General features: G+C 39.2%; 2 protein-coding genes across 3 annotated transcripts in view; one reads left to right on the top strand and one right to left on the bottom strand.

The window, feature by feature from the left end:
* Nucleotides 1–21464, top strand: part of LOC131779891 (protein MMS22-like) — a 31653-nt gene that overhangs the window by 4606 nt on the left and 5583 nt on the right. The window contains exons 7-27 of one of the 2 annotated variants that reach the window (XM_066172182.1): nt 12042–12157; nt 12704–12817; nt 12955–13060; nt 13420–13532; nt 13910–13975; nt 14065–14184; nt 14505–14557; nt 14987–15046; nt 15360–15473; nt 15642–15753; nt 16102–16180; nt 16310–16403; nt 16570–16703; nt 17026–17116; nt 17244–17275; nt 17536–17668; nt 18377–18463; nt 18842–18994; nt 20093–20138; nt 20650–20730; nt 21145–21257. In XM_066172182.1, coding sequence (XP_066028279.1) covers nt 12042–12157; nt 12704–12817; nt 12955–13060; nt 13420–13532; nt 13910–13975; nt 14065–14184; nt 14505–14557; nt 14987–15046; nt 15360–15473; nt 15642–15753; nt 16102–16180; nt 16310–16403; nt 16570–16703; nt 17026–17116; nt 17244–17275; nt 17536–17668; nt 18377–18463; nt 18842–18994; nt 20093–20138; nt 20650–20730; nt 21145–21257 — 2017 coding nt within the window. Of the gene's footprint in view, nt 1–12041; nt 12158–12703; nt 12818–12954; nt 13061–13419; nt 13533–13909; nt 13976–14064; nt 14185–14504; nt 14558–14986; nt 15047–15356; nt 15474–15641; nt 15754–16101; nt 16181–16309; nt 16404–16569; nt 16704–17025; nt 17117–17243; nt 17276–17535; nt 17669–18376; nt 18464–18841; nt 18995–20092; nt 20139–20649; nt 20731–21144; nt 21258–21464 lie in introns of both variants that reach the window. The other variant, XM_059096492.2, reaches the window with a different exon arrangement.
* Nucleotides 275–5143, bottom strand: LOC131779889 (uncharacterized). The gene is made up of 2 exons (XM_059096490.2): nt 5001–5143; nt 275–2960 (listed from the first exon to the last, which is right to left on the bottom strand). Exon 2 carries the CDS (start codon nt 2953–2955, stop codon nt 1726–1728), a length of 1230 nt encoding a protein of 409 aa, XP_058952473.2. The 5' UTR covers nt 2956–2960; nt 5001–5143; the 3' UTR covers nt 275–1725.

Raw genomic sequence — 21464 nt, 5'->3', positions numbered from 1 at the left:
GTTCAAAGTTATGCTCTATTAAATCACTTGGCAAACTTTGAAAACAAGAATAACCAAAATAAAAGGGTTTATGTAGTGTATTTATGCTACAGAACTTAGATCAGGGGTGTACGAGTCACGGGAAGTCTAGACAGCCATGGAATTATTCAATTTAAATTTTTTCAAGTAGGAGAAATCGCGGAAATGTGGGTCGTTTTTCTAACAAAAGTAACACAGAGAATATTGTCACTGAATGACCATTTTAACATCATTTTAGGAAACATCTGCTCTTATATTAAAGTTCACATGGCAACTAGGTGGACAATCAGACATGTTTTGATGTTACTCTGGTTTACAGATTTAACGAATGTAGCCGAAGAAGTTACGATGAGGGATGTAGATAATAGCCGGAAGCCGGGAAAATTACCTGGCTGTGAACGCGATTTTTCCGGCTGTGAAGCACTACTTCTTTCTCCAAAATGTTCTTAAATGTTGTCAGAAGATTGTTATTTATTTATTTCATTTGTTTACACCTTCAAATCTAGGTATATCGTGCCAAAGGTACGCTAGAGTGAGCCTTCGGCCCAAATACCCGCCTATCATTGCAAGATTCCCGCCTGTTAAAAACTTTAGCTACATCCCTGTACGATTCATAGACCCAACGTTTCGACACTCCTGTCTAGTGCCTTCATCAGGGGTCCGCTCTTATGTTATGCCATGAAAAACGAAGGAGAAAATCGTTAAAAAAGTCATGACAAGTCATGGAATTTCAAGAGTTCGAGTGAATACGAACCTCGCGTAAAAGATCGGTGTTTTTCTGTCATTTGTTCCTTCTAAAAATTTTGCAGATACTTATAAGGAAAGGTATAGGAAGAGAAATTTCGAGGTTGAAGTAATTACAATTCAATGATGAGATTTATGGTCAGTCCCGGCTTTTCCATGTAAGACCTCTTTAAGGAATAACATTAACCTCGCAGAAGTGACTCACACGTAACTTCTCCAATATATTATTCGCAAACAGGCGATGAGAACAGACAAACTTATCAGTTTAAGGTTGATAGAGCGCCAGATTCTCCTGTGTAATTTATAAGGTAATGTAAGCAATTAAATGAGAGAATTACCTATGGAATCAAGGGAGTCAGAGAATGTACTTGATGCTTCGTATTTCTTGTTTATGAACCGCAAGGGAACCATGCCAGTTGTATGTTCATTCATTAACTCCTATGATTAGAGACAGCAGGAGCTAGTGTTGAGCGAGGGGAATTCTTGCACTCTACGAACTTTGAACATAATCTTGAGAATACGTCGAGTCAGAATCTCTATTTTTAATTTATTTCTCCTCTGTTAGGTTAATTCCTACGAGCCTATGAATTTCTCTCTAAGTCATTAAGACTGCAAAATATATTTAGCTAATTTGAATTCTCCACTGTTAACTTAATTCCTACGAGCCACTGGATTTTTTCTAGGTCATAAAAACTGTTAAATCAAAAATTATTAGAACTGCTCTTCTTTCTGAAATTTGTTCTCATTCGTTGCACAGTTTTTCTTCCAGTATGCGTTATTTTTGCGTGACAAATGCTGTAATGTTGCCTGCGTGCTCCCTGAAAGAGTTAGTCAACCGTAAGATATGATTGACAGCCATCTTACTAGGGGCTGAAAATGTGAAATGTGGGAACGAAAACTTTGCGGAACGATAGAACTAAATCAGAAAAGAATTGGACAGGTTCTTTTGCGCACGTTTCTCTCCTATCTGACCGACACTCTATTCAGATAGAAGCAGTGGAAAAGGAGTTCTTCCCAGTGAGGACTGTTGAAGCCACGATGAATCACAAACGTGTCAGCACTGAGGCAGTCGCCGAGTCCAGGAACTTGCCAGATAGTTGCTTCCTTCTTTTGCGAACACGTGTTCCACCACACCTTTTTACTTCGCTCAGGCCAACCCCTTGCAATAACGCTCCAGTGAAGGCACACAATGGCGTTAGTGGGCGGCGCCTCCAAGCCGAGGCCCAAAACGTGACCGAGGCAGAAGTATCCTGGAGGTGGCACTGGTCGCCATACTGCTGCCTCAGTATTGTTATTCTTGGCATCTGACCTCCAGAGTTCTTGGTAAGTGATCGGATGCATTAGGAGACCTTTGTTTCCATTCTCTTTAACAACAAGCACTTTCGCTCCCTGACCTGCTCGACCGTAGCCGCGCTCTGCATAGTGTCCCAGAGGCGAATACCCGATTGGAGCTTGGGGAAGATACACGCTGAGTCGCTTGGACTCCTCACACTCTTGACCTCTGTAAATGAGCGCGAGCTCGTCTTTGTTGAGCTTTTTAATTGACAATGAAGCGTTGAAAGGAGCTGGAATAACCTCGGGTATTAAGGACCAGAAATCTGAGATGTGAGGCGCAGATTTGGAGTCGCTGCTTAAGAACAGGCCCAAGTTTATATATGAATAACTGGGAGCCAGAGACCACAAGCTGGCCATACCGGACTCCTCTCTCCATACGCGACGACCCGGAATTCCTTGATCGACCATAAGCCTGTGTACGATGCACACGTTTCCGACTGAGGGTGGATCGTAACTCGTTGTCGCTAGATGACCCAGCGCAACATAGTTCAGATTTGGAACTTTTGGTCTCCAAAATGCCAACACTCCATTGTGACCAGAACCCGAGCCATTATTTCCATCGCTGGACCCCTCATCGTCGCTATCACCACTGTATCCGCGTCCACTACCAGGTCCTTCGCTACTCCATACTTGGACAAAGCCCTTGGCTTTGGCGAAGAATTTTGTGTGTTTTATTTTGATACACACCATGACACTGGGATTGGGCTTGCTGATGTCCCCTTCCTGCGCGTAATCTCCAAGCATGCAATACCCGGGAGGACAGTCAGGCCTGTAGATGGTGAGTCCTTGGCCATGGGGGTCGGTATATATCTTGGTTGCTATGGAGATGATCATCATGCCAATCCCTGCAACGGCCATCTTGTCTTAAAACAAAAGCAATGTTGTTAAACGTGAGTGACTTTGTCAGGAGTGGGTTTTAGTTTGGCATGTAATCGGTTGAGATGGTGGCGCAAACCGCAGAGGAGTAAAACAGATGCCATTCCTGTATATTGTCGATACTTGTTGAAAATTGCTCCGTGAGAGCGTGTTTGTTTAACAGGTTAAGGTCAGGCATGCATATTCTTAGTGTTTATTTTGTAGCCTATATCACCTAAAAATATCATCGGAATTTCTTGCACTCTGAATGCATGTTTATGCCACACGCGTAGACCTTCGCACTAGATTATATATATGCAATTCAATTCATGGTTTCGCCCCTTTGGGAATTCATCGCAGATATTCGATTTTGTCGAAAAAAAAATTGTCATTCAGTACTCTTCAAGCGCCAAAATTCAATACCTTTTGACATTTTTTTGGTACAAATTCCAAGCCGGAAAAGATATGTAAAAAATGAACCAAGAATTTAGCGTTGTAAAATCCAAAATCATCTATCTTTTCGAGTACATGTTGTTACCTATCTTGTTGGACTTGATTTACGAGTGATTCATTTTGCAAAATGTCTATTAGAATAAAACTAAATTATGTACGAGACTTTTTTATTAGCTGAAAGGGGCAGAGATCATATTCCTAGTTAAGCACGGGTGTGCAATCTTACTTAAAAGTGATATACAATCGTTATCCGTTCATTTTTAAATAGTTTTTTTTTTAAATCTGGCTGAACTTTAATCTTCATCCTCATTAATTTGATGACGGAGGATCGGGAAAACAGCATTAAAGTGAGTGATAAAAAGATATGGTTTCAAGGAGACCACGTAGTCACCGATAACTGCAGAAGGGCGAGCTTCTAACTGGTATATCTGATTTACGTTTCCTTATGCTATATTAACTACAGCTGGACTGTCATTTGGACGTATCAACAGTGACTATAGAGACAAGGGTTGTGGGAACGCTGTGTTATTTTTATTTTTTTTTTAACCAAAATTTGATATCGTATCTAACTAAAGCCGCAACCAACTCGAAAAGGATGAAGAATCGCCCAAAGTTTAAAAACCAAGGACCTTTAGTAACTTTTTGTTGCCTTTGTTTTTCTATTTTTTCAGTTTTGAGGCAAGAGCCCTAAATATGAAAGTGTTACCTTATTTTAGAACTGCGTGATTAATTTAGAAACGCTGGACGAAAATGGAAAGTTCAAAGCACTATTAGCGGACCGTCGCAGATTACTTAATATCCGTTCAAGAATGCTCAGTTGTGGATTTTCACAACATATAAGGGAGAGATTTGTTTCACCTTTTCAGCATATAAGATTGAGGCTATGGTATGCGATGTACATAAAGTTGTTAACGTATTTTCAAATATAATAGAATTCTGGCAGGAAGTTAATATTTTCATTGAAAAACATACCATAACGAGATGACAACTTTGCTTTGTACCTCACCTACTATGACAGTCCAGTTTACCCCCGTTTAGGCTGTTATAACAGTGCCACAGTGACCCCTATGCTATTTGCAGTCTCAGTGGGAAGAATTATTTCTCCCTGTTGGATTTCTAGTTACAAGTCAAGTGATGTGGTACACTGAATGTCGCTATTTAACATCAGTTACTTTAAGCTTGGCTGATAGGGGCTGTTAGAGTGAGAAATGTTAAAAATACCTCGGATTTGGTGAATTACAGCGTGGGCCTCTTTAAACATAGTCGCGTCTTTGTTCGTCTAATTATAACCTAGCATGATCACATATTTTTAACGAAAAAGGATTAAACGTCTCATTTTTAGATCTGAAAACAACTCTGCTCCTATCGGCAAAGTAGACATTTTAGTTGTTTCAAAACCCTGGAACACTTTTCGAAGACTTCCACAATGTTGTCATCTCTACGTAATACTCAACTTTTAGAATTGACGTTCTGTTCTGTCTGACACGAAGTTTTTTATTAAGTTATATAATCGAGTAAACACGCCTTTACCTTTGGTTTACACCGGTCCAGGCGAAATAATTTTTACCATCGACTTGTGACTACTGAAAACTTACCAATAGTCGAAGTGATGTCAACGACGTTCTCTGCCTAAGAAGCGAACCTTTCTATCAGCGGAACTTTGTTCGTGTGCGCTGTTCAGCTCCTTCGACGTGTTTATATCTCCGCCGGGCGGAAATTGGATAGATATCCCATTCAAGATAACCTTAAGACCTATGGCTCGGCAATCGGATACTCTTGACTTGTTAGAAGTATGGGGTTCTTTGTTGGCTAATGAAAGGATGTCCACCTTACGACAAGGGCGTGATCGTGACCATGAGGAACAATTTCGTCCCATTTGGGGCGTTTATTTGTTTTACACCTGGTTGTTATAGTTGTCTTTGCCTGATCCGCAATATCGGAAACCGCGAATTACTTTAACTCGGATTAAAGCACTAGCTTCCTTTTTACGCAAATGAGTAATTGAATTAATGAAAGGATTTGTTGCTTTTTAAAGCATTACGCTTTCTTTGGTTACTGCGTGTTCCCCATTTTGGAAACAGCTCTCCATGTCTGACGCAGTAAAGAATCTTTGTTAACAGTTTATTTTATAGTTTGTTTGTAAAACGTGTAAAAATAGAAGCATTTTGGAACTTTCGCTAATTGAAGCACAATGTGCGATATTTCGGGTCAATTTACGCCTATTTTATCGCCTTCACCTATTGAGGTTTGATTGCAGTTTGGGACATTGAGTTTTCAGAAAACTCGAGAGTCGTAACACAAGAACTACAAGGCTAATTTTTGTCTTAATACGAAAACAGAAAGTACTTTTGTCGTGGCTCGCGAATTTTTCGATCCTCGGCTCTCTTCCAGCTGATTCAATTTCACCGTGATCGGATCAGGTAATTCGTTCGTCGTGATGGTGAAAGAAGGAAAAACTTAATAACTTGTCGTTGTTTATCACCTTGTGTCTCGTCAGGACTGCTTTTTATTAATTTTTAATTCAGCCCGGTTAAAAAGGCGACTGACCTATCAGTTTCCATTTCATTGCCGTTGTATTCATTAATTACCCTAATGAGGTGTCTGCGTGTTCTTGGTGAAAGGTTGTTTGTGGATCGCACAGAACATTACGTAAATTTTTTACCTGTCTGTCATTTGCTCTGTATTCGAAGGTAGTGGCTTTACAAAACAGGATTTTCAGGATTAGCTTGTAAATTCTGCTTAGGCACAGTGAGAAGGAATCCCTCTAGTGATCTCGTTAGAAAAAGATTGTTCACACGAAGCTTACAGATGGAAGAAGTTTCCAGGTTGCCCGTCGCATGGTAGCAGTATTTCAAGGCTTCATTTGTGACAAGCTTAAAATTCTTTCTTTTTGTTTTAACATAGCTATGAAACATCTGCTGACACTGAATGATTTCAAAGAAAACATTTTGATGATGGCTTTCTTACTACAAATCTTCATCAGAAAGTTGCTACCTTGCCAACTTTGCATTTTGTTGAAACATTCCTCTAAGGACGTTTTTTTCCAATTATGATTCCTTCGTTTGACAGAAATTAATTAATAAGTTTTAACGCAATACATTAAAATTTCGCTAGGGCGAAATTTGAATGTAATCGTTTTTCCACAAGGATAGATTGGAAATTGAAACTGCCCGTTATAATTCTTAAATCGTAATCGTTAAATTACATTTGTTTCAAATTGTTTTGATTTTTACGGAGGAAAGAGGTAAATATTTTCCATTTCTGTGCAGATAATACCCATGTTTTTCATGAGACGATCTCCACGTGTCTTGAATATCACCAAAAAAGAACAACAACAGTAGAAAGTAGTAAAACCACGCCCTCTAAATTAGCAATGCGGAGGCGGGAAAGCCTTTCACAAAATATCGTATCAGAAAGTTTTCGTATCTGCCATTTCAAGTCCCGTTCTGATGAGGAATTTTAACTAACTCAAATGATTTAACTGAAGCAATAGCTTATGAATTCTTCGACATCGGGCGCCACCTTAAAATGTTGATTTATTTTTGTTATCTTTATTGTTTTATAACAACTTGAAAGAGTGCAATGGACAGAAACTCAAGTTGCTTCACTTCACTTTTTCCCTGATCACTAGGCAAAATTGCGTCTTGTGAGGCACCAAATGTCCTCCACCTCTATAAATTAGGGTCATCTTGTGTAGAGTTCATTTTACTATTCTGTAAACAGTTGACAAATTTCGGTGATATCAAAGTAAACTTCCACCGGCAATGAAATCCGGATGTTTTTGTCTTTAAGTGCTCTTTCCGTTTGCTAGAATTGTTAACACATTGTGCTATCTTATCATGCGTAAGATTTGTTTTGGATTGTTGTACAATTGAGAAGCCATATGTTGGACTATTGCGTAAACGTATTCCTATCGACCTTGGTGTTTCGTGACCTTACATTGTAGATAAGAAAAATTATGAAAAAATTAAATTCGCTCTAACGTTTCCTCTCTCTTGCAAATGATTACAAAATATTTAGGGGTTCTGATACAATTTAAGCCCTATCATCCTAAGAATGATGCGCTTAGTAAATACACGTAATCCTTTAAATCCCAAGATCGGATTAGTTACTTTCCCCTCCCAATCCTTTTACATTTCCTTATAGTGAAATGAAAAGAATTTGTTGTCATATATATAGATACTACCCCAGCTCTCTGTTAGAAGACAAGTTACAAGTCTCAATCACTCCAGGGTGTGAAGGATAAAGCAAGTGATGCCTTTGTACAGTTGCGCAAATACAAACTATTCAGACTCGTTCGGGAGTTTCAAGTTTCAAGTGACTGAGAGAGTATTCTTAGATCTTCGGATACCATGGAAAATAAATTGAACTTCTAAGTTGGAGCATTTTCAAAGTAAAATTTTAAATCGTTATTATAGGCTCTCTCCCAAGTCTTTTATTGTTAAACTACTCAAGACAACCACAAATGATGTTTTATCGGAAAAAAGAAACAACTGCAGTAGCAAAATCACCCCTGCGGACGCCTAATACACCAACTCTTCTTTGTCCATCTCACCAGGAGCACAGGCTCCTTATCACACAAATCAATTTTGTTGTGAAAAGAAATATAATTTAGAAGTCAATGATATATCATTTAAAGATGATTCCAGGAGATCCTATGGTGTGCGTAAGCTTTGTAGCCCTGATCCTATTTGTAGAATGATTCTGAAATACTTCGTCCTATGTCTACTGTTTTGCCTGTATATGAGCGAACCTTAAAAATTCGTTTTTATCCCGATATTTTACATTAGTATAGCGCCTATGAGCTTAGAGCAGTTTTTATCCGGTAAGAGGTCAATGACGGTAAATAGAGATCATTTCAAATCATATCGCATCGCTTGAGACACCCTTAGGCTATGGCGAGTGTATTCAGCACAACACAGCCGCATTTAAGCTTCGTCGCGTGAGTCTTATATCTCCGTCTGCATCCAGGAAGGCAAATAATGTATCGTGAGTGACGAGATAATAGGAATGTGGAATGCCAGGTTTTCAATAACGATATTGATTTATTCTCTGTTCTGTACGGTATTTGTCTGTCAGTGCCCTGTTCCTCAAATTTCTCATGTCGATTCTCCTTTCAGTGGCTGGTACTAGCCATTCCATTCATGTAAGTTTGCATAAACTAACCATTTAACTCTTAACCCCTTCCTTTTTCGTCACTAATTAAGGGTTTTTTTTAAGTTTCTTAACTTCATTTTCTATGCTACGAAACAATAAATCCAAATATCTTTTGTTAGGAGCTTCTTTGTTGTTTGAAGTTAAGGTCACTACAGCAAACTTTATTTAACAGTTAACGCCAACAGAAATTCTCTTTTTTCCTTCAGACAGTGCTTTTTTTTCTCTTCAGCGATTTTCTGCAGACAGGAACGTCTACGGGCACAAACGTTCTGATCCCATTCCGTCCAACTTCCTCGGATGAAGTTGCATGTCTCTGTTTTCCTTTCTGATTTGTTTTTTTTTAGTCTTGTGTGCTTGTCTGGTATGTTTTTGATTTTTTGTCAAAATATTAGATTTGCACGTCATTTATCAAAAGAAATTTAGATGCAAATTAATTTAAATGAGAGGGCGGACGGTTGTTGCACTAATGGCGTTGTATTTGCAGACGCCCCATTCTGGTCAGTCTCATCGGCTTATCTTGTAATTCATGTTGATTCTGTCATCAATGCCGCGAACTTTTTCAAAATGTCTAGGCTTTTCTTCTCAGCCATTTAATCAGATGTCTGTTTTTAGGTTCTTAGGAGCAGGCGGCAGGCTGGTCGAGTGGTTTAGGGCGTATGTGTTAAATCTGGAGTTCCTTTGTTCCAATCCTCTACTTTGCCTTTCAAGTGGATCTGTTTCTCGGTCATTTCGAATTCATAGCCTTGAACATAGCCAGTGTTCTAACCTACGACCGTTTTGCGCGCCACTGTTAGTAAGCTCTCAGGGGTTTCAATTAAAGCGGTTACCGGCGGTCTATCACCACTTACAAGACTTCTTACCGCCCTCTGTTTAGGCTGCAAGTAGGCTCTTGTGATGGGTTCCGCCCTACGCCTCCCTTTTTCACACAATCGGTAGCCGCATATGGGCGGCCAAATTTGCAGCGAAAGTCACCAATTTAACGAACTGCGTTGGGCAGTCATGTTGCAAGCTGTAACGTATTAATTTCTTGGTGTTTAAGCTTAAAGTTAAAATGAGATAACCTTTAGCATTCAACATTATCAACACTTTGTCGTTTTTTTCTGAGAATTTTCGACTAACACATTTTGTCCCTTACTTTAAATGCGACATGTGCAATAAATCTTCAAACTGGTGGAGCAATCATTTCTCCTGTTAAATTTTCAGGAATTCCAAGAGGTTTTTAGACGGTGATAAGAGGTACAACTGACGGTAGATAGTACCGGTTACCGCCTGAAAAGTAGAGCACTACTAAGATATTATTTCTGGCGACCTCGTTATGAAGTCAGGTGGCCAAATGGCCACTTTGGAAAGAATAAAAAAAAAAGAGAAAAAAGGAGCCGTGATTTGTCTCTTAACAGTTTTGATTTGAAAGAAATACTTTCCTATTACTCGAGTTGTTTACAGTCTAGCATTGACAGACTCTCCAATTAGCGCAGATGTGCTAAATACATTCACACTTTACTAAAGCTATTTATTCTTCGTCAATTTTGGACCATGAGCAAATGATCTTGTTAGCCCACTATACATGTATAAAAATAGTTACGTGGCAAACAAATACCGATCAATTGCCAAAAACATCAGTTCCGTGGACGTGTTACAGAAAAGTCAGGTTAAGACTAATTCATGAAATTTTACAAGTTTCAAAGTGTAAGAGGCTTTTTTGTATTTCCAAAAGTGGGTTATGTGAGGTTTCGTTGCATGACTAATAATTTATGAATTCGCACATTTGTAATCTAATTGTTAAATTGAATTATGGTCATTTAATTTTATATCCGCGGTGCTTACAGCGTATTTCGCATTACCCAATCATAGTTTAAACACGAAGCATACAATATCGTTGTTATTTGAAAACTTTTGCTTCTTGATGCATATTCGTTTTCACTAAAAAGCCCAAACGTTTGATAAAAACAGAGATGGACGGTTCGAGAGTCTTTTGAAGACGCCGGGTTCCATGTGTGGACTATAGAAATCTGCGGCTCTCTGAAATAGTAGACTTAGAAGTGTCTCGAGCTCGAGGGGAATTTATGTCGAGATCTTGGGAGTGAACGATTTAAATTCCTGTCTCTTTTCCAGCCGGCGGCAGTTTTTATTTGCACTGGACAGGTAATATGAGATTATTTTGTCTTTCGAGAGATAACAAATGTACCTTCGGTACTACGCGTGTTATTTGTTCTCAAATATTAATGTAACTTGCTCTTTTTGATGAAAATGATAGTACATAATAAAAATGGTCATGCTGATAATGAGAAAGAATGGGATAGTTGTGATGATGATGATAATGATAATTATGATAAAGTTCTGATATAATGCGTGCTGTCGTTGGCTGAAAGAGCGTGTTTTATCAGATTACAAAACACGGAGCTGAGGTAAAGCTGTCACGCCATCTGCCAATTTGTACAATGTCCGACTAATTCCCAAATTTCTCTCCAGCTTTTTTTTTTTTTGTTAATTAAAAGTAAACTTTTTGAACAAGCGGGCCGTCAAGTAGCAACAGAAGAACCAAACAAAAGTTTGTAGACATGCCAAGCGCCGTATTTGACGAAATTATAGCATGAGCAGAGACGAAAATCACCAAAGACAAAACGAAACGGACTGTCCGAGTTTTCTAGGTTTTCACGTTCAGTTAGTTTGTCAATTAAGTGCGTACAGTTATCAAGCTCACACACAGCAAACACTCGTATATAGTTTCGTGTTCAAAACCTTAACAGAACAAAACAGGAACGATGAAAATTATAATCAAACTGGCTCCCTGATGATGCCATAAACCAGCTCCCTGATGATGCCGTAGAACGGCGAAAGCTCGGAGTAAATAAAGAAAGAACCACAGTAGCACTTAAAGGCTTCATTTGATCAATATCCCACAAACTGGCATAACTTTTAAGAATTTTTACAAATCACGGTGTCAGAACAACTGCGATCCTAGCTCATCATGGCGATCTCCGGTCATCGCAGTGAAGCAAGCCTCAGAAATTACATTGTCGTGAACTATTAAGAGCTTGTTCTGATATCCTTTCCGATGCGTTGAGTGGAAGGCCACATGAGTCACAACAGCTGAGTTTACGGACGCCTTTACCCAGAGCAATCTTTATGTTCCTTTGAATTCGGTTGTCGTTCATTCATAAAACATATCTTGAACAGTTTCTTCTCTAATTTTCATGTTGCAAAACTTGCTTGTTTTCATTAGCCATAATGCGGCCAGGTTTAACTGCAAATTTTTCTTTCAGATTCTGTATTTTAATTAAAAAGCTACGAGCAAAAGTTTTGAATTCGATCTGCCGAACTATTTCAGTAAATACAATAATTAGTTTCAAGCAGAATTGATTTCTTTAGTGCTGGTTTCAGGCAAGTTATTGGATCGTGGTTGATTAGCCGGGCTTGGTCCCACAGTCTGCAGTCACCATTATGTATGTGTAACGAGCCCTTGGTAATTTTTATTTCAGGTCAGTCCGACAGTTTTTCTTCAGATCAATTTGTTGACGTGATTAACAGCCTGAAAAGATATACATTTTCATTCCTTTGGGACCTGATAGCGTTAGCTGTTTCCATTTATAACAAGGTGTGTACCTGGATATTCGAGAAAAGTCTATGTTTCTGCTAATTTAAAATACATTTTGGTTGATCTTCGAAACTAACCTAATTCACCAAAGCCAATCAGATTAAAGGCAAATATAACTAAAAGAACTAAAGTAAAATCAAGCAAACTGCTGGAAGCTCCTCCCTGGTATACCTGATATTACGTCTCTTGTCGAATTTAAGAATTACCTTGGTTCGTTTTCTCAATAAGAACGTGTCAATTGGTTTGGTAATTTTTTTTATTCTGTATTGTACTTATTGTAGCATGTAATTCTTACTTTTGCATTTTGCCAATGGTTGGTGTGTTGCCTAACCAGCTTTACCAGCCTAATTGAGATGATGAGATGAGATAATGACGATGAAAAGGGCGGGAAAACGGGAGTGACCGAGTCGAGTATTAGTCTTGCATCTGATTACTTGAGAGGGTGGTGCGAGTTTCCTGGACCAATCACGGACGATAATGAAGCAAAAGTATCCATTCTGGCTTGTCTGAAATCGACGCAAACAGGTTGTGTGTTTTATTTGACAGGAAAACCAGTCAAACGTTCTTCAAGTATGTCCATTTCCCTGTGGCTGCGTGGGTGAACTGTGGATCATGTTGATCCATTTGATGGATCATCTAAGCACCAAAACAGATCTCGAGGTATGAGTGACTTCTTCAGTAGATAATCATTGTTGATCACACATTGTAGTCGGAAGACTGTTGTTCAACATGGTGGCTGAAAAATTTCGGTAAAAACTCCTAGCGCAGATCTTTTTAGCGCATCTCTGTTTTTTCAGTCATTCTGGTCAGCGGTTTCTTCCATCATGTCAGAGATTCTTTATCCCAAGGAGTCTGAGCCCGACAGTCAGGACTCTACCGTGCAGCCCTGGGCCCAGTCCTGTGGTAGGTATAAGTAGATTTTGGTAGATCCTTTACAGTTGAGTTTTCATTAGTCTGTAGTTATAGCAAGCGATTATTTCTTATTATAGAGCTTTTTCCATTAAGGTGCAGGAAGTGATGTAGATTTATTAATTTTACCTCAAAACACTCTGTGACTGATTAGAGAAACTTGCGCGATCTTCTCAACCAATCAGATGCAAAACTGATACCAGTGATAAACTCTTTTGGTGTTTTCTTTGGCTTCCCTCGACAATTGCTATCGTTCTGATAAACCTCTAAGGTTATTTTCAATTTGGCCCGACACCACTCACAAAAGCTCTTCATTTACCAACCTTTTTTTTTATGTGGATTGGATCTTTCAGCTCCTCCAGATTTCACAGTGAAGACGCCTGTTAATTTCTGTTGGTGGCTTTTGACGCATTTGTCCCCACTTTACTGGTTTACAGACAAAGGGGTGTACTTCCAGAGGAAAAAGGTATATCATACAGAGAATGATAGAGACTTGTATTTGCGACTCTGTTACAGCCATTTTCAATTGCATAGGTATTGCTTCGCTACACTGTGTGATTGGTCAAGAAAACTAGCGCTAACCTCTTAATCAATCAGTCGCAAAACTGAAACTAAACGCGACTTTATCGCTCGCCTTTTCATGCGCTAAAGGTTGTTTGCTTCTTTCCTCTTAAATTTCAGATTTGCAATGTGTGCGTTTCTTTTTTTTTTTTTTTGGCCATTGTGACTGCAATAGTTTTGCTTTTAAGGCACTCAATCGAAATGCGCTCCTCAATTTTAAGTAATTACAAAGAGATGAATCACCTGCCTTTTTACAATAACTTTCTTCCTTTTTCTTGATAGAGTTGTGTTCCTGGAAACTGGGTGCTTGCCCAAGATCTACTCAAAGCATCTCTTCTAAACAACAAGGTGATAATTCCTTTGTTAAAAAACCTGCTATCGATTATGCGATGCTAAATTTAGTTACATCAATAACGTTCCCAACTGTTTTGTTGCAGGAGAGTCATGAAGAATCCCGCTGCCGCTACTCCCTTCGCTGTTGTATTTCGTTGTCTTATCATTGGTCAGCAAATTCTGATCTTATTCTGTGGCTTTGGGATTTCTTTCACAAGAGATTGGTAGGCCCAGTTTTGTGCTGCGCTCATGTGAGGAAGTTTTTCTTCGAAAGTGCAATTTTTAAGGACAAATTACATCTTCAATTATGCTGACGAGACTACTTGTACTTGTTTTAAAACTGCCATTTCAGTTTTTGTAGAGACGCACGACAAACATAAACTTATCATATTTTTCACTCACGCTTATCAATGAATCTTGCTGTAGTAAATATAACTGCAGCTTAAAATTTTCTCTCCTTTATATATTGCAGGTTTGTTTAATTAGTTTTTTTTTTATCCATGAACATTTTTATATTTACTCTCTCTCCTTCTTTTTTCTCAAGAACAATTCATTTCACGTTCCTGAGCAATCTATGCATGGCTTTGGTCTTGTCAGGTATGGATCTACTCCAGTCAGCAGCTATATTTTCTTTCCGCAGAGACTTCCGACATTATATCCACAAATTCTTGACTCCCCTGTATTTCTACAAAAAAACATAGTATTGAGTGACTGGACGGCTGTTGTGTGTCTTCAATATCGGGAAATTTGGCAACTTATCGGTTAAACAACCCGTATATTGGCATTTTAATGTAAACGTTTGTGGGCAATTTATATCAAGCACCAAAGAAAGAGAAAACGCTTAACTTCAACTGGTGTTTGCGTTTCGCTGATAAACATGTGTGCTTCAGCTCGCTTATCCCTCAGACACTCGCTACCGATGGCCACTTTTTCTGATAATACCTTTTCTTCTATGAGAAAGCCAAAGCGTTACACTCAAAGTGCGATTCCATAAAGCGCATCTGACGTGTTTCTACCTTCTTTCAGCTTATCTTCTCTTCAGTGGACGGAGCAGTGTTTGAACAGGTCTAAGGCTTCACATCAAGGGTGAGTTATTACAGCAAATAACGAAGATTGCAAGTTGATCTTGGTTTTAAAGTTTCTTTCAATTTGTTATACTTTGCCGCTCATCACCGTCTATATTACATTCGGTGTCACATTCGTTGACCTTTTAAGTTAAGAATAAATCATTTCAAAGGAAGACTCAATGAAAGTTTTCAAAGGAAAACCAAAAATTATCGCTGAATCTTTCTTTGAACCAGACTACTCAGAAATTGAGATGTAATCTCGTAGGCTACTTTAAGGTAACATGGAATAAAGGCGATTTGATTTATTAACTGTAGCGTTTTGTTTCTAGCAGTGTTGTTCCAGAGCATGAATCCAGTTTCACTCTCTTCTTACGGCTGGTGTCAGTTCACCTCACCAAATTACTTAAGAGTGGATCGTTACAGGCCTGGAAACAGATGAAGGGCAGGTAGAAAAGGAACAGACACCTTCGATCTTTTTTTTTTCTGCACTTTACTTCGTTAAGTTCGTTCGCATTTTCTGCATTTGGTCATTAAATTGTCAATCATGAGAAATATATGTATTATCTGCGATTGACAGACTATTATGAAGCAGTACGTTTCTATTTTATCTTTAGATTCTACTCAAAGTTCCATAAGCGCCGTATGGAGGAGTTGAACATCACAGGACTTCATCATTTTATCACTCTTTTTCTTACTCTTTCCTGTGTAGCTGACCTAGAAGATGTAGTAAGTTATGGTATGCCTCTGTAGGCGTACTATTTTATTCTAAATGGCTTTGTTGATATGAACAAGTGAGAGTTATTAAGCATATAACAACATTGTAACTCGAAACTCTTCTTGTTGCGCAGGTTGTCATAAAAGAACGGAACGTAAATTGAACGGGGGAGAAAAATTGGGGCTAAATGATAGGTTCTGGTCGTTGGATATTCCATGGTGGGGGTCTTAGGAAGGGTTTCATATGGACAGATGGGTGGATATGGAGGAACATAGACTCTGCTGGGATCGAGTTTGTTCTCCTCGTTGATTAACGCGTAAAATTACTCGAAGAAGTCACAAATATCTTTTCTTGCACAGGCGCACAAGATGTGTTCGTTTCTTGACTTGCTGGACTTTCACAAGATGGCCCAGGAAAAGAAAATTAGTGTCTGGAAAGGTGAGGATATTAAGAATGAAACGTAAAAGGAAGAAAGGTGAAAGACAAGGAGAGGTTGTAATTTAGACTAGGTGTGTATTTTGTAATAATTATCAGCTATCATACTATTTGTTTTCTCTACATAATCAGGGCTTTTTGCCTTGATGCTCATTTACAAGGAGAAGAATGTGGATTTTGGATACTTGGCGGAAAGATTGTCGTACAGTTTTGTCACGGTTGCGAGGTGAGAATGCCAATCTCGTCAATCAATCAGTCAGTCAATCAATGTTAATGTTTCCTTCATAAGCTTGGAAATACGGATAAAATTTATCTCTTTTTTTTTGTATTAGAAAAATTGTTTATCAACATAATTGTTTTGGGATAAATATAGAAGCTGTTGTTTCTTTTAGGGAATACACGAATTCCTCTCGAGATAAAACTCATCAAAAAAACTGCTGGCAGTTGATCACACTATATCTGGACAGTACACAGGATGTGTTCGAACACAAAAATAAACAGGACTTGTCTGAAAGTAAACTGATTGGTAAGTAATTTGGAATTTGAATACGTGTGAGATTTTCTTCGAGGACTGCTGATGGAGATTGAGTTTTTACAAGTTTTTTTTTGTTTGTTTCGCGTTCACTTTTAATCCCTCATGTGAACTAAAACAGCGAAAACGTATTAGCAAGTAAGGCCGAACGGCAAAGATTAAGAGAAGCCGATTAACCTCAGTGGGCTTGCATGTTTTTTAATTTTTTTCTTCAACGTAAAGTATCTTTTTGCCCTGAAAATAAAATTCGTTGTTGGAGTTCTCTGATCTCCCTCGTCTTTGTTTGATTGTTTGTTCGTTTGTTCTTTTTTTTCAGCTGATGGATTTCAATACCTTTTACATTCGTGTCGTGACAATGAACTCCGATACTTGCTGAGCTTTGTACAGACAATTCTGGCGTCATTAACGTACGGGTGAAATGTAACAATTGCTTTTACTTCTTTACGGACAGGAGTCGTTCTCTAGCAGATAAGTAATTTTCTTTTGCTTGAAATGGAACCTGCCATCAATTTACGCATTTTACTTTTTTTATAGGCAAAAGTACGGGGGTAGACCAGGATTCTCAGGTACTTGTTACGTTTTTGTTGTTGTCGTCGTCGTCGTCGTCATTGTTGTTGTTGTCAAGTTGTTGTGTCATGGTGACTAGTAGAGATTGGTGCGCTGATGCAGTAACGAGAATCTTTTTGTAGCTTTTCTATCCGGGATAGATCCTAGGTAATGGTTAACTAGTTTGCCTTTTTCCAAACAACATTGTATAGCGTAGTATACTAGTCCAACACCTGTCACACGTTACTCGCATTCAAGTGTTTTTTTTTTTGTTATCTAGACGCTGTCAGTGTGATGTGGAAGCACGTGTTTAGTCACGTGAGGACCCTAACATCTGACGGTCTGTGTATCCAGTCGGTACCCAGTCCCTTAGCTGACACGTTGGCCGGCTTTACACTCTCTGCTCTCGACAGGTAGTAAGCGCCTGCTAAATCGGGTGGCATTGTGAAATGATATCATCAGAGACAGGTGTTTCAATAAAAGCCGGGGTATCAGCTGTCTACCGCTGCCTGCAAGGCCTCTTACCGCCGCTTGTTTAGTCTGTGAGGGACCTCTCGCGTTTGAGTTTTGCTTATGGCACAGCCGCCTATTACGTCGTCGGCAGCTGCTTATGAAAAATTTATTGAAACACCTTTAGTGTTCGATAGTAGATTTTAATTGAGGTCCACCACAACTTGTGAATGAACGCTTAATAATGACGTCTTTTTTGAAAATTCCTTTTCATGCCCAATGTGAAAAGATCTCATGAGTTTTCTAGATCAATAACGCAACGTAAGAAAGAGAAACCAAAAGCTTGCTACAGAGAGCATATATCTTTATCTCCGCCATAAAGAATTTACGTTCAATTACGACACTGAAAGTGTTTCTAGATTCCAAAAAGTAACCTTGAAATTCGAAAATTTCTTCAAATGTGCCAAGTATTTGACTATGCAACCCGGCCGCACACGCCAAACCACGTGTGTTTCACGATCAGAGGCTATTCTTGGTAAGATTATGCAAATGAAAACAGGGCAATAAAGGAAAACCAGTGCAGTTTCGGATAAGTTACTGCTTACTTGATGCCCTCGTTTTAGTAATTTTGCCGTAGTTTCACTACTCTGTGTTTTACGCGTATGTTTAAGATATCCTGAGGAAGTCACTGGCACAACTGGGGTGACGTTTACCAGTCTGTTACGGGATCTTGGTATTAAAGACGAAATGTCCGCAAGGTATGTAGAATTCAAAACTACTCTAACTAGAAATTGTCTTCGATCACCTGTTAAATTATACTTCGAGAAGTCCCTCCTTCTCGCCTAAAATCTGTCATGCGAGTCCAAAATATTGGGTGAAAAAAAAGTGTTGTTTAATGGCGCACTTCGTGGAACTCTGGGAGTTCGAGTGTGAACGCGGCGCAATAACAACAATTCCTTTTTTTTCGCTGATGTTTTTTGGGCTCGCGCGACGGACTTCGCCAAAAAGGAGAGACTCATCGTGGTCTACCGAAACATTTTCACAGCCAACTACCATAGTGATTGTGTGAGGAGAATGAGAGAAGAGAATGAATGTCTTGAATTAAACGCAGCTATGTGTAATATTATTGGTTGCAGCTTTTGTTGTCGATTCCTATGTCACATTTTACCCTGTCCTTCGGCAACGACGGCAATTCAAGCAGAGAACATGGAAAGAGACATAATCCACGCGTGGTTTAGATGTCTGTTGCAGCTACCACCCTCTCATGAAGGATTAACAGAACTAACCAGGTACCCCACCCCTCCCTCCCTCCGTGAGTTTGTCACATGAGGAAGAATTTGTGATTAGAAACACCTTTAACTTGTGTCACTAGTGCGATAGAAATAAAGTAAGCCCGTTTAATCCCCCCAGTTTCGTCCGATTTCCGACAGTTCCTTTTAGTTTTGGACGATTTCGTCTAACATTGAATGTTATCATCCAATTTCAGACGGTTCTCTGATTTCATAGGGTTCAGTGTAACATCCAACGTTTCCGTGAGATTTTCGGAGGGTTCGTCTAATTACGGAGGATTCCGTCCAAATTTTGGAGGATTCCGTCTAAATTTTGGAGGATTCCGTCTAATTTTGGAGGATTCCGTCTAAATTTTGGAGGATTCCATCTAATTTCGGAGGGTTCCGTCTGATTTTGGCGGGTTCCTTCTAATTGTAGAGGTTTTTGTCTAATTTCGAAGGGTTCCGTCTAATTTTGGAGGGCTTCATTTAATTTCAAAGAGTTCCGACTGATTTTGGAGCCCTCCGTCTTATTTCGGAGGGTTCCTTCTAATATCGGAGGATCCCAAATAATTTTGAAGGGTTCTGACTAATTTTGGATTGTTCCGTCCAATTTCGGAGGGTTTCGTCTGATTTCGTAGGGTTCCGTCTGATTTCGCAGGGTTCCATCTAATTTTGGAGGGTTCCGTCTGACTTCGTAGAGTTCCATCTGATTTTGGCACCTTCCATCTGATTTCGGAGGGTTCTGTATAATTTCGGAGGGTTCCGTCTGATTTGGGATGGTTATGTCAAATTTCGGAAGGTTCCGTCCAATTTCGGAGGGATTCCGTGTGTTTTCGAGTTTAGCTGCACATTTTATGTTGTAGTCTGTTTGTACTTCATACTAAAATTGATATTATTTTAAGGGTTTTCTACATGAAACCCTGCTTAGAGAAACTTGGCGACCTTTCCCCATGTTATCGAAGTGAAATGAAGGTGATAAAAAATAAAGTCAAATCTTAAAATATGGTGTTCAACTCAACCAAAGGATGAATTTTTAACATTTTGAAAAATTTCCCTTTAATTATAATGTACGTGTTGAGTTCTTTGTAATCGTTTGCTGTTTCTTTTGTCTCACAGGGTAGTGGGTAAATTACCCGAGCTGGAGAAGCTACTGAGGGGCCAGGTAATACCACTAACTTAACTTCACTGCCATTGCGGTAACAGGTCGCAAAGATGCGCTTTTTTCTTTTTGGATACGACAAGAACGGTGATATCACTCAAACCTCGATATTGTAGACGAGGACAGTCCCAAAAGCTATGTAATTGGCATCCAATCGTGCTCTTTTCGAGATTTTCGCGCTGAGTTTTGGAAGTGGTCCTATGACGTGACCGATTAGTAATCTAAGAGCGCTCCATTATCAGGTCTGGCAAGACTGACTATGGCTCTTGCCCTTGAAGAAGAGGAAGATCCACTTAGCGAATTTTTGCGTGCAAATGCACTTCTCCTATGTTTTATACGGAAAGGCTAGTAAAACCGTTTGTGATTTGATATCAGGCACTCGTAACTTCCGCGCGCGATTTTTACAGTGGGTCTGCGCAGGGTTTTTTCCTCAGGAAACTAATCAAGAAAGACATTGACCTTCAATTGTGCTTATTCAGTGAGAAGTTTTAATACATACTTGTGCTTCTTATAGCCTGGATTCGGAACTGGTGAAAGTAGTGAAACATCGTTGCAGCTATTTATTGTTGCGCTAGGGCGTCATCACGCATCACTGGTAAGTAAAACTTAGCTTACGGAGAAATTTTCAACTGAGTATCGAAAATAACCACCTATTGCATTTGTTTTATTTTCCTACGTTGTGTTGTTCATTAAGAAAACTCATGACACTTTTTCAAACAATCAGAAACAGAACCCAAACCAATGACAATGTGTTCAGCGGCTCTTTCCCGCGCTTGAGCCCGATTGGCTCTTGGTGATGTCTAGCTTTATTTTGATTGGCTGTCGTGATTACTATAAATTTAGGTCCCATGACGTTTAATCGGCATGCGGCCCCATAGTTATTGATAAAAGAACAGTTAACTATCTTACTTATGAATTGTGGAAACTTCTGGAATTACTAAAATTAATAATTTTTGCCCAACGCGGAATTTCCCAGACGAATACATAACTGTTTCCACTATGTCTACAGACAAAGTTTGACGACTCAATCCAGTTCCGCGAGACAGTGCAGAGATACCTGGGTGACGTCATCAAGTATGTTGACCACGTGCTAAAAGATGTTGGACCTGCGAATCTACTGAGGTAAGTAACGATAATACTACCTGCCCCATATGCTACAAAAATACCTGGGAAAAGCTCCGGGCATGCGCAGTTGTGGACCTCCAAGCTCCTTAGTCTTTATTGAAATATAAGGCACTCTGCTGTGACAACCACGACGAAAGAGGTTTTACCACAAACACGCATTCCACTGATACATGGTTTTTAAATATTGACGGATCGTATTTTCAA

Source organism: Pocillopora verrucosa, chromosome 9 (genome assembly GCF_036669915.1).
Source record: "Pocillopora verrucosa isolate sample1 chromosome 9, ASM3666991v2, whole genome shotgun sequence".
In the NCBI taxonomy this organism is placed as follows: domain Eukaryota; kingdom Metazoa; phylum Cnidaria; class Anthozoa; order Scleractinia; family Pocilloporidae; genus Pocillopora; species Pocillopora verrucosa.
The sequence above is the reverse complement of the archived record's forward strand: the minus strand, read 5'-3'. Positions and strand labels throughout refer to the sequence as shown.

Bases quoted from the DNA above. Each gene is read 5' to 3' on its own strand.
- LOC131779889 (XM_059096490.2), bottom strand. From the start codon at position 2,955: ATGGCCGTTGCAGGGATTGGCATGATGATCATCTCCATAGCAACCAAG.